This window comes from Amphiura filiformis, chromosome 2 (genome assembly GCF_039555335.1).
Source record: "Amphiura filiformis chromosome 2, Afil_fr2py, whole genome shotgun sequence".
NCBI lineage: Eukaryota > Metazoa > Echinodermata > Ophiuroidea > Amphilepidida > Amphiuridae > Amphiura > Amphiura filiformis.
The window spans coordinates 2,300,088-2,314,188 of record NC_092629.1 but is presented as its reverse complement, the minus strand read 5'-3'; the positions used below and the strand labels follow the sequence as shown (position 1 = coordinate 2,314,188).

Below are 14,101 nucleotides of genomic sequence, written 5' to 3'. Positions count from 1 at the left end.
CAGTACGGATGAATACAGAGGAGATACGAAGGCTTCAGCATATCACATGTGCTCCCCCACCACCACCATCCTGTCATCACCACAGAAGGTACTTATCTCTTTGATTCAACACATTTTCTTCTTTCACACCCAGTACGGATGAATACAGAGGAGATACAAAGGCTTCAGCATATCACATATGCTCCCCACCACCACCACCCTGTCATCACCACAGAAGGTACTTATCTCTTTGATTCAACACAATTTCTTCTTTCACACCCAGTACGGATGAATACAGAGGAGATACAAAGGCTTCAGCATATCACATGTGCTCCCCACCACCACCATCCTGTCATCACCACAGAAGGTACTTATCTCTTTGATTCAACACAATTTCTTCTTTCACACCCAGTACGGATGAATACAGAGGAGATACGAAGGCTTCAGCATATCACATGTGCTCCCCACAACCACCACCCTGTCATCACCACAGAAGGTACTTATCTCTTTGATTCAACACAATTTCTTCTTTCACACCCAGTACGGATGAATACAGAGGAGATACAAAGGCTTCAGCATATCACATGTACTCCCCACCACCACCACCCTGTCATCACCACAGAAGGTACTTATCTCTTTGATTCAACACAATTTCTTCTTTCACACCCAGTACGGATGAATACAGAGGAGATACAAAGGCTTCAGCATATCACATATGCTCCCCCCACCACCACCACCCTGTCATCACCACAGAAGGTACTTATCTCTTTGATTCAACACATTTTCTTCTTTCACACCCAGTACGGATGAATACAGAGGAGATACAAAGGCTTCAGCATATCACATGTACTCCCCACCACCACCACCCTGTCATCACCACAGAAGGTACTTATCTCTTTGATTCAACACATTTTCTTCTTTCACACCCAGTACGGATGAATACAGAGGAGATACAAAGGCTTCAGCATATCACATATGCTCCCCACCACCACCACCCTGTCATCACCACAGAAGGTACTTATCTCTTTGATTCAACACAATTTCTTCTTTCACACCCAGTACGGATGAATACAGAGGAGATACAAAGGCTTCAGCATATCACACGTGCTCCCCACCACCACCACCCTGTCATCACCACAGAAGGTACTTATCTCTTTGATTCAACACATTTTCTTCTTTCACACCCAGTACGGATAAATACAGAGGAGATACAAAGGCTTCAGCATATCACATATGCTCCCCACCACCACCACCCTGTCATCACCACAGAAGGTACTTATCTCTTTGATTCAACACAATTTCTTCTTTCACACCCAGTACGGATGAATACAGAGGAGATACAAAGGCTTCAGCATATCACACGTGCTCCCCACCACCACCACCCTGTCATCACCACAGAAGGTACTTATCTCTTTGATTCAACACAATTTCTTCTTTCACACCCAGTACGGATGAATACAGAGGAGATACAAAGGCTTCAGCATATCACATGTACTCCCCACCACCACCACCCTGTCATCACCACAGAAGGTACTTATCTCTTTGATTCAACACATTTTCTTCTTTCACACCCAGTACGGATGAATACAGAGGAGATACAAAGGCTTCAGCATATCACATATGCTCCCCACCACCACCACCCTGTCATCACCACAGAAGGTACTTATCTCTTTGATTCAACACAATTTCTTCTTTCACACCCAGTACGGATGAATACAGAGGAGATACAAAGGCTTCAGCATATCACATATGCTCCCCACCACCACCACCCTGTCATCACCACAGAAGGTACTTATCTCTTTGATTCAACACATTTTCTTCTTTCACACCCAGTACGGATGAATACAGAGGAGATACAAAGGCTTCAGCATATCACATGTACTCCCCACCACCACCACCCTGTCATCACCACAGAAGGTACTTATCTCTTTGATTCAACACAATTTCTTCTTTCACACCCAGTACGGATGAATACAGAGGAGATACAAAGGCTTCAGCATATCACATATGCTCCCCACCACCACCACCCTGTCATCACCACAGAAGGTACTTATCTCTTTGATTCAACACAATTTCTTCTTTCACACCCAGTACGGATGAATACAGAGGAGATACAAAGGCTTCAGCATATCACATGTGCTCCCCACCACCACCATCCTGTCATCACCACAGAAGGTACTTATCTCTTTGATTCAACACAATTTCTTCTTTCACACCCAGTACGGATGAATACAGAGGAGATACAAAGGCTTCAGCATATCACATGTGCTCCCCACCACCACCACCCTGTCATCACCACAGAAGGTACTTATCTCTTTGATTCAACACAATTTCTTCTTTCACACCCAGTACGGATGAATACAGAGGAGATACAAAGGCTTCAGCATATCACATGTGCTCCCCACCCCCACCATCCTGTCATCACCACAGAAGGTACTTATCTCTTTGATTCAACACAATTTCTTCTTTCACACCCAGTACGGATGAATACAGAGGAGATACAAAGGCTTCAGCATATCACATGTGCTCCCCACCACCACCCTGTCATCACCACAGAAGGTACTTATCTCTTTGATTCAACACAATTTCTTCTTTCACACCCAGTACGGATAAATACAGAGGAGATACGAAGGCGTCAGCATATCACATGTGCTCCCCACCACCACCCTGTCATCACCACAGAAGGTACTTATCTCTTTGATTCAACACAATTTCTTCTTTCACACCCAGTACCGATGCACACAGAGGAGATACAAAGGCTTCAGCATATCACATGTGCTCCCCACCACCACCACCCTGTCATCACCACAGAAGGTACTTATCTCTTTGATTCAACACAATTTCTTCTTTCACACCCAGTACGGATGAATACATGGGAGATACAAAGGCTTCAGCATATCACATGTGCTCCCCACCACCACCACCCTGTCATCACCACAGAAGGTACTTATCTCTTTGATTCAACACATTTTCTTCTTTCACACCCAGTACAGATGAATACAGAGGAGATACAAAGGCTTCAGCATATCACATATGCTCCCCACCACCACCACCCTGTCATCACCACAGAAGGTACTTATCTCTTTGATTCAACACAATTTCTTCTTTCACACCCAGTACGGATGAATACAGAGGAGATACAAAGGCTTCAGCACATCACATATGCTCCCCACCACCACCACCCTGTCATCACCACAGAAGGTACTTATCTCTTTGATTCAACACAATTTCTTCTTTCACACCCAGTACGGATAAATACAGAGGAGATACAAAGGCTTCAGCATATCACATGTGCTCCCCACCACCACCACCCTGTCATCACCACAGAAGGTACTTATCTCTTTGATTCAACACAATTTCTTCTTTCACACCCAGTACGGATGAATACAGAGGAGATACAAAGGCTTCAGCATATCACATATGCTCCCCACCACCACCACCCTGTCATCACCACAGAAGGTACTTATCTCTTTGATTCAACACATTTTCTTCTTTCACACCCAGTACGGATAAATACAGAGGAGATACGAAGGCTTCAGCATATCACATGTGCTCCCCCACCACCACCACCCTGTCATCACCACAGAAGGTACTTATCTCTTTGATTCAACACAATTTCTTCTTTCACACCCAGTACGGATGAATACAGAGGAGATACAAAGGCTTCAGCATATCACATGTGCTCCCCACCACCATCCTGTCATCACCACAGAAGGTACTTATCTCTTTGATTCAACACAATTTCTTCTTTCACACCCAGTACGGATAAATACAGAGGAGATACAAAGCCTTCAGCATATCACATGTGCTCCCCACCACCACCCTGTCATCACCACAGAAGGTACTTATCTCTTTGATTCAACACAATTTCTTCTTTCACACCCAGTACGGATAAATACAGAGGAGATACAAAGGCTTCAGCATATCACATGTGCTCCCCACCACCACCATCCTGTCATCACCACAGAAGGTACTTATCTCTTTGATTCAACACAATTTCTTCTTTCACACCCAGTACGGATAAATACAGAGGAGATACAAAGGCTTCAGCATATCACATGTGCTCCCCACCACCACCATCCTGTCATCACCACAGAAGGTACTTATCTCTTTGATTCAACACAATTTCTTCTTTCACACCCAGTACGGATGAATACAGAGGAGATACAAAGGCTTCAGCATATCACATGTGCTCCCCACCACCACCATCCTGTCATCACCACAGAAGGTACTTATCTCTTTGATTCAACACAATTTCTTCTTTCACACCCAGTACGGATGAATACAGAGGAGATACAAAGGCTTCAGCATATCACATGTGCTCCCCACCACCACCACCCTGTCATCACCACAGAAGGTACTTATCTCTTTGATTCAACACAATTTCTTCTTTCACACCCAGTACGGATAAATACAGAGGAGATACAAAGCCTTCAGCATATCACATGTGCTCCCCACCACCACCACCCTGTCATCACCACAGAAGGTACTTATCTCTTTGATTCAACACATTTTCTTCTTTCACACCCAGTACGGATGAATACAGAGGAGATACAAAGGCTTCAGCATATCACATGTGCTCCCCACCACCACCATCCTGTCATCACCACAGAAGGTACTTATCTCTTTGATTCAACACAATTTCTTCTTTCACACCCAGTACGGATGAATACAGAGGAGATACAAAGGCTTCAGCATATCACATGTGCTCCCCACCACCACCATCCTGTCATCACCACAGAAGGTACTTATCTCTTTGATTCAACACATTTTCTTCTTTCACACCCAGTACGGATGAATACAGAGGAGATACAAAGGGTTCAGCATATCACATGTGCTCCCCACCACCATCCTGTCATCACCACAGAAGGTACTTATCTCTTTGATTCAACACAATTTCTTCTTTCACACCCAGTACGGATGAATACAGAGGAGATACAAAGGCTTCAGCATATCACATGTGCTCCCCACCACCACCATCCTGTCATCACCACAGAAGGTACTTATCTCTTTGATTCAACACATTTTCTTCTTTCACACCCAGTACGGATGAATACAGAGGAGATACAAAGCCTTCAGCATATCACATGTGCTCCCCCACCACCACCACCCTGTCATCACCACAGAAGGTACTTATCTCTTTGATTCAACACAATTTCTTCTTTCACACCCAGTACGGATAAATACAGAGGAGATACAAAGCCTTCAGCATATCACATGTGCTCCCCCACCACCACCACCCTGTCATCACCACAGAAGGTACTTATCTCTTTGATTCAACACATTTTCTTCTTTCACACCCAGTACGGATGAATACAGAGGAGATACAAAGGCTTCAGCATATCACATGTACTCCCCACCACCACCACCCTGTCATCACCACAGAAGGTACTTATCTCTTTGATTCAACACAATTTCTTCTTTCACACCCAGTACGGATGAATACAGAGGAGATACAAAGGCTTCAGCATATCACATGTGCTCCCCACCACCACCACCCTGTCATCACCACAGAAGGTACTTATCTCTTTGATTCAACACAATTTCTTCTTTCACACCCAGTGCGGATGAATACAGAGGAGATACAAAGGCTTCAGCATATCACATGTGCTCCCCACCACCACCACCCTGTCATCACCACAGAAGGTACTTATCTCTTTGATTCAACACAATTTCTTCTTTCACACCCAGTACGGATAAATACAGAGGAGATACAAAGGCTTCAGCATATCACATGTACTCCCCCACCACCACCATCCTGTCATCACCACAGAAGGTACTTATCTCTTTGATTCAACACATTTTCTTCTTTCACACCCAGTACGGATGAATACAGAGGAGATACAAAGGCTTCAGCATATCACATGTGCTCCCCACCACCACCATCCTGTCATCACCACAGAAGGTACTTATCTCTTTGATTCAACACAATTTCTTCTTTCACACCCAGTACGGATGAATACAGAGGAGATACAAAGGCTTCAGCATATCACATATGCTCCCCACCACCACCATCCTGTCATCACCACAGAAGGTACTTATCTCTTTGATTCAACACAATTTCTTCTTTCACACCCAGTACGGATGAATACAGAGGAGATACAAAGGCTTCAGCATATCACATGTGCTCCCCACCACCACCACCCTGTCATCACCACAGAAGGTACTTATCTCTTTGATTCAACACAATTTCTTCTTTCACACCCAGTACGGATAAATACAGAGGAGATACAAAGGCTTCAGCATATCACATGTGCTCCCCACCACCACCACCCTGTCATCACCACAGAAGGTACTTATCTCTTTGATTCAACACATTTTCTTCTTTCACACCCAGTACGGATGAATACAGAGGAGATACAAAGGCTTCAGCATATCACATGTGCTCCCCACCACCATCCTGTCATCACCACAGAAGGTACTTATCTCTTTGATTCAACACAATTTCTTCTTTCACACCCAGTACGGATGAATACAGAGGAGATACAAAGGCTTCAGCATATCACATGTGCTCCCCACCACCACCACCCTGTCATCACCACAGAAGGTACTTATCTCTTTGATTCAACACATTTTCTTCTTTCACACCCAGTACGGATGAATACAGAGGAGATACAAAGGGTTCAGCATATCACATGTGCTCCCCACCACCATCCTGTCATCACCACAGAAGGTACTTATCTCTTTGATTCAACACAATTTCTTCTTTCACACCCAGTACGGATGAATACAGAGGAGATACAAAGGCTTCAGCATATCACATGTGCTCCCCACCACCACCATCCTGTCATCACCACAGAAGGTACTTATCTCTTTGATTCAACACATTTTCTTCTTTCACACCCAGTACGGATGAATACAGAGGAGATACAAAGCCTTCAGCATATCACATATGCTCCCCACCACCACCACCCTGTCATCACCACAGAAGGTACTTATCTCTTTGCTCTCTTTGTTTCAACACAATTTCTTACATCCACAGTCCACACCATAATGAATGAGTGCAGGGAAGACATCCAGGCCTCAGCATACCATGTCTCCAATTCCACATGACCTCTAACCCTTTACGGGCAGTTGTCCTGTTTGTTGCAGCAAAATACGATCATATATGAGATATCAAGTCGTAGGCATATCACATATACCCCAACTACTGCTACCCCACCCACATAGAAGGTACTTACAACGTACTTGTTGCCATACAATAGGGTCAGCTCCACAGGAGCAAGCCTTATTCTAGTAGGAACAAGACAGGTTACCCAACACGCTCTCATCACACCTCACCCTCATATATGATACTCACCCCTTTGTCCTGTTTGCTGCATCACGATAGGATCAGTTGATACACCATCAGTGGTTCTCTTGTGACCACACCAGTAGGCTCGGGTGAGGGGAAATACCATGGCTTAGGCATACCATATGTACCTGAATAGGACAAGAAGAAAGCAGAGCACTACGTCAGACAGAACTCTGGAGGGTGTATACTTAATGCTGATTTAAGGCTAGAGTTAAGGCTTACGTTATAATTTAAATTTATTGTTTGATGTTGCGCACACTGTATGTTTCATGCTCTACACTGATGAAAGAAATCTGCCCTCCATATTCCAATCTGTACGTTTACATAGTTCTGTCACCAGCGTACGGCAAATCACCCTTCTACACGTCTCACCTGGATGTACCGACTCTATACCACGTGAGCACACCATAGAAGAATGCACCCAGCCACATCATGAGTATAAGCCACATTATGGTTTAAGCCATGTCAACCCTGGTTTAAGTGAGGTAAACCATGGTTTGAGCCAAGCTAGCCTTGGTTTGAACCATATGAATCTTAGTTTAAGCCATGTTAACCCTGGTTTAAAGCATGTTAACTCTCCAGTTTAAGCTACATTAACCCTGGTTTGATTCATCATCTTGGCCAGGACTTCACATCCTTCTTTAATCCAATTCACTTACCTGGGTGTACAGCCTCTATATACCATGTGAGCACAGCATAGACGAATGCATCCAGCCACATCATGAGAATCACCTGTAACATAGTGAGTCCTTCAGACCCAGCCAGGGGACGAGAGTTGATATTATCCCATTGTATGCCGGTACCTTGTACCTCATATAAGGCTAGGTAAAGAGATCCATATCCAAAGGCTATGGTGTTCAGCAGAGACTGGGAAAACAAAGATAATCAGAATGGTAAAATTATTTTGTATTGCAGTCCAACCCCTTTTATCCGGCCATGATAGGAACAAGCATGGCGATCACTACTTTAAAATTTTCCCGAGCTATATAGGTTAAAATTGGTTAAAATAGGTTAAAACATGTTTTCAGCTATACAAACATACCTTTTATTCTGTCAAAAAAGCTTTTATTTTGTTCCAAAATACATGTTTTTTTATCGCTATTTCGGACGTTTTACTTAAAAAATTAAAAAACACAGAATTCTGCGTAAACACAGAAAGGTTTCAGGTCTATTCTTACCACAGCCACTTTAGCTCGAAAACCCATGACCATATCCCATGCAACAACCATCGTAAACGGAACATACGTCAGAAAAAAGAAAACGGCTCCGCACGCTGCTGACAAGTTGGCCTTGCTGAAGAACACACTGATAAGGAAACACAGCGAGATGGTAGATACACTGAATGATACCATCAACAGCAGGAGAACTGTGGGGTCGCTGAAGATGACTAGGTTGCCAGCCTGCATGATGATTAAAGAAAACAATATTAGAAATTTCATAGGAATAAAAGCGCAATGATTTATAGTGTGCTATGCACAGGCATAAACTCACTAGACATATCAGCACACTTAACTGGAATTTTTGTTGACCACTGTGGCCTAAGACATACCATATATACCATTTCATGATGAAGCTATCAATAAACTAGGCTATCCAATGTACACCGTTGCTATGACCTTCATGACCTCTTGACCTCTTACCTTAAAACATATAACCAGCAAAATAGAGCTGGCCAACATCATGATGAAGCTATCAATAAACCAGGCCACCCAATGTACTCCGTTGCTAAGGCCCATGACCTTCATGACCTCTTTGAGACGCCTTTCCTTCTCCAATACCACACCCTTAATGATCATCGCCACAGAGAATATCCAAGACACAATCATGAAGAGTGGCATCACACCAGATAACATGAATACAAAACTAAGGAAGAATCAGACAAATACAGTGATTTAGTGAGAACATCTCTTAGCCCTCTTCACACGGCTGTTGACTGCAGACGACAAGTTCCAAATTTTCTTTAAAAATTCACAAATTTCAGATTTGTACATTCACAACCATATTTGGATTGTGTCATTCAACAAGAACAAGGCGGTTCTTGAACCACTAGTCTTGCCTGCTTTGGCGACCGCCTTTTTGTGCGCTCTGTGTGGGCTATTTCCTTTTGTCTCTTATAAATTAGCATTATATGTGACACGATCTGGTCCATGGGGGCCAAAGGCGGCAAATTTGAAACTGAGATAAAGGTAAAAATAAGGAGTAAAAAACAATTAAATACATAAGAAAATATACATCAAAAATCTTCATAACTTTAGAACCAAGTATGCTAGACCTTGGGTGTTTTCAGTAAATGATAGCCTATTGCAAGTATAATGTAATAATTATAGTAACTCAAATTTTCAAAAATGCCTCCTTTGGCCCCCATGGACCAGATCGTGTCACATATGCTGGTAGACAGAATTCTACGGTATTCCTTTTGTGTATACATACAGGTCAATGTAAGCAGGCTTAAATTTACAATTTAATTATTGAAAAAAAGAGTGAAATTGGCAAAGCGTGAAAAAATTAATGCTGCATAAATGTCCACGTACATTTAAAGCACACTATCACTACATATAGGATCTTGAATATGACAATTTCTATGACACAGTTCCTTAACCCCAATAGACTTCTACACTCAAATTGACCTTTGGATATGCTGGGTATAAAATCTCATGCTCCACAACTTGAGGTCAAAATCTGAACCTAAATTATTTAATGGGTCATCTAAACTATGACATTGCCAATGAGATCATTATGGCTTACAGTACAGTGGGCTATTTTCGCTGGGTTAATTTAGGGATTCAATCATGTTTCACCGTTGCTCATCACCGATTAACAACGATGCGTCCGCGTCGTCTGAGTGGTAAACCACGCAGACGCTCCGGGCGCGAGTTGTTATTCGGTGATGAACAACGATAAAACATGATTGAATCCCTTTCAACAACGAAACAAGCTAAATATGTCTAATTCACATGATTCTTTCATTCGGAATGTCCGTTTGTCATTGCCACTAAACCTTACAAAAGATCGCGGTATTTCTCTGTTAATATTAGCAATAAAGCTAAAGAATAAAGCGGTAATATTTAGCTGCTACTGCCAACATAAGACATTTTACGCGCTTATGCGTAACACGTACGTGTAACCTTGCGTTCGCGTATACGCTACTGAACTGTGGATTCATCACGGATTAACAATGGTTGGCTCCTGTACAAAGGTATAGGAAGAGTTGTTGAATTTTCGTGATTTTATCAATTCTTGTCAGTTAAGTGCATGCTTAATTAAATTTAAGTGCTATGTGTAATAAATATTTGTGTTCATCTAAAAATTCGCAGCTGCCTGTTTGACCGTAAAAAGAATTAAACCCCGTGAAAACGTCAGGCTACACATTTGTGTATGATACTTACAAGTCATCTATGTAACATGGATACGGGTGTTGTTGTATGTACATGCCAGCTCCCAAGTCATCCTTGCCTACACTTGCTTTGATGATCCCCTGCTCTATCATGTCTTGTATGAATATAAAGCCATTCTGTACGTATTTCAATTTACCAAAGGAGGCACGGGGACCTGGAATCCAGTACCTAATAAAATTGTTAATTTAAAAAAAAATTCAAGTTATTAAAAATCAGACTATAGCTTTCTGCACAAAATGAGAACTGCCTGTAAAAGCGTGTAAATTTGTTCTTAATAAGGCCCAAAACAGGCTGGAAAAAAAAAAACACGTAAATTTGGATAACAAAATAAATGGAAATCAGGCAAAGCCTGAAAATTCTCTTGCCCAATTGTTACCTTAACATAACAAATAGACACCAAGTGGTGCACATTTGGACATACACTGTCCACAGCATGTTGTTGTCACACAATGAATATCCACTATTTCTTGACTATTCCTTACCCTCCCTCTGACACTGGAGTGAACTATTGCAGCTGCGATGAATGGGAAAGTTAAAAGAATCTCATCAAAAGATCCCAACGTTTTTGTTCAGTATGTCAAACTGAAAAGAATGAACAGACAAGGTCGACCCCAATGCAAAGCTTCACTCCAGATCAAGGTATAATTTGATTCACCTCAAGTTTGGTAGTGTTGTATGCATGTGCATGTTTCACTCACTGCAGTATCAAACCGTGCGCTTTAAGTTAAACGTGCTGAGTGCACACGCATGCATACACAGGCGGTATGTCGACATGCTTGCAGCACAACTGTGAAAAAGCATTGACGTCACTAACAAACTTGAGATGAACCAAATTATAGTAAGAGTGATAGATGGAGCAAAAAACAGATGTCCGACTGACAGAATAATAATCAGGTATTCATCATTATGTAGAAATCATGAACCACCTGTAATAGCTGCCAGGTGTCATCTTTTTAAATGTGTACAATATAGAATACAGAAAGTGTCAAATGTCTATAGGGCAGCTATTTCTTGTACTAACCTCTCAATTTCCACCACATCGATCCTATAATATTTTGCAGTAAAACTTTCATGATAGCGTATTTAAAGTATACTGCATTGAAACGCACTCGTCTCTGATTGGACAGTGAGGCAATTTGATGCAGCCGTGGGGAAATTTATGAATAAACTTTGTGCCGTATACACTGTTAGCTCTGACTTTGCAAAATCACGGTAGTACGTGATCGTCAAATGTTTACAGCAAAATATTATAGGCTGACTTACTTTGAGTGCATATGATGTGTGTTTTCACTAATATCACTATCTTGTCTGATCTTATAGTCAATATATGGTGGTATCTCAGTGCTCTCTGGATCCGGGTCAAAGTTGGTGAAAACCACAGCTGAAAATAATAAATATATTATGTATTGTAAATAAATATCACAAGGAAACTATGAGTTCATCTCTAGGAATCACCAGAAATTCGTAATTGGAGTAAACGGTCGATTCAAAGAAATTTGGCTGTGGTGCCGGAGTGATTTATATTGTCAGATTTCAGATCTTGTTAGATTGTTCAATTTGGGGATGATTGTGATATTAGGGTTACATAACTGTGCCCTGTTAGATTGTGATATTGACCTACCTGCCCAGAGTGTGTCATTATCCAAGTATAGTACAGCATCCTCTATCATAGCCTCCTCTGATGGGTAGCCACTGAACTTGAATGCACATTGATATTAGGGTTACATAACTGTGCCCTGTTAGATTGTGATATTGACCTACCTGCCCAGAGTGTGTTGTTCTCCAAGTAAAGTGTAGCATCTTATATCATAGCCTCATCCGATGGGTAACCACTGAACTTGAATGCACATTGATATCAGGGTTACATAACTGTGCCCTGTTAGATTGTGATATTGACTTACCTGCCCAGAGTGTGTTGTTCTCCAAGTATAGTATAGCGTCCTCTATCATAGCCTCCTCTGATGGGTAGCCTCGGAACTTCTCAAAACGCACACACTGAAAAGTAACGGATCATGAGAAATGTTTGACATTACTTTGAACTGTGTGGACTTATTTACCTGGGTATGTTCAAATAGAGATTTAAATCTTAAATGAAAATCTTAAAACACTAGTTTTAGAAAAGTAAGGTGTGTGCCAGTTGTCGGGATTTGTGTTAAGTTGTTGTCATGTTTAATTGTAACACTTTGGGTTGGTAAACTGTTGATTCTTTCTCAAAGTTTTGCATTATTTCATTTGTGCATCATATCGTTGTGCTCACCTCATATGACCAAATACAACCCAACTATAAACTGTCCATATCCTCACCCCTTACAATTGAAATCCATTCACCCCCATGGAATACACAGCCTTAATCTTCCACACAGGGGGTGTACATGGGTAAGAGGATATACAAAGCGGTTGAAACGACTAGATATTACGACAGGCTTTGTAGATTTTCTCATTGGTGTTCAATGAGTGTCTTTAAAATTTTCATAAAAGAAACTACATGGAATCCAAAACGAATAAAAATTCCTTTAAAAGGAGCACCGCAAAAGCGTGAGGCTAATGCGCTCAAACGTCAGTCACATACTTATGCTCGTGGGTTAGGTCAGACAAACCTTTTTTTTTGGCCTTATGCACAAATCACACCAATATCAATACGCACTTTAGTATTTCTACTCACCGATAGTATAGCAATAGTAGCATTTGCCAACTGGTCTAACGTATCGATAGTATCCACCAAGTCTGTGATGTTGAGCGAGTCAAAGTCAAAGGTAGAGTTTGATAGACTCATATTGCGTAGGAAGTCTACCAGTTCCTGCCAATCGGGGTCATTTGTGATGTTTGGATAGCGGGTTTCAAGGTCATCTACTGTGTACGGATCCTGAATAGATGGAAGGATGGAAATGTTAATAGTAGTATATACCTTGTACTTTGTAGCTGTAGAACTTGTACTTTCATATCTCAGTTGCAACACATAGTGGTGTTCATAATGGACAAAATATGTTTATGAGAAAAACGTGTTTCTTATACTTATAACGGAGTCGATACTCCTCCACTGTTATCTTTATGTGGCCCGATTCTATTTGAAATTGAAGTGTAAGGTTCAAACTATTAAACTGTTTCTTTAATAGTTAAAAGAAAGAAATATGATAAGATAATGCTAGCTCTAAACATTTACATCACTGTGTGAAACAAAAAAAATTGGAAAAATCACTCTACGCCACTATGAGTTGCGACTGACGATATGTGACATGATCTGACCCAGGCGCGTTCCAAGATGGCAAAAGCCTGGTCAGAGAGGAAGAGATATTTGAAAAGGAATGATTAAACAGAAAATGTAATTGTTTCCAACCCAAGTTTACCTGCAAATATTTTTCCAAGTGGGCACTACCCCGATGCCATGCCGAATGTGTCGCAAAAGTGGTTTCTTATCTCTGGCAACAGGATGAAA

General features: G+C 41.7%; 1 protein-coding gene across 1 annotated transcript in view; it reads right to left on the bottom strand.

Annotated features, from left to right (window-relative positions):
- LOC140145573 (phospholipid-transporting ATPase ABCA1-like) overlaps positions 1 to 14,101 on the bottom strand; it is a 103,851-nt gene that overhangs the window by 55,065 nt on the left and 34,685 nt on the right. Inside the window, 9 exon segments of the mRNA XM_072167277.1 lie at positions 7,280 to 7,366; positions 7,369 to 7,401; positions 7,933 to 8,140; positions 8,452 to 8,673; positions 8,914 to 9,136; positions 10,660 to 10,836; positions 11,932 to 12,049; positions 12,570 to 12,663; positions 13,331 to 13,531. Of these exon segments, the coding sequence (XP_072023378.1) occupies positions 7,280 to 7,366; positions 7,369 to 7,401; positions 7,933 to 8,140; positions 8,452 to 8,673; positions 8,914 to 9,136; positions 10,660 to 10,836; positions 11,932 to 12,049; positions 12,570 to 12,663; positions 13,331 to 13,531 (1,363 nt within the window).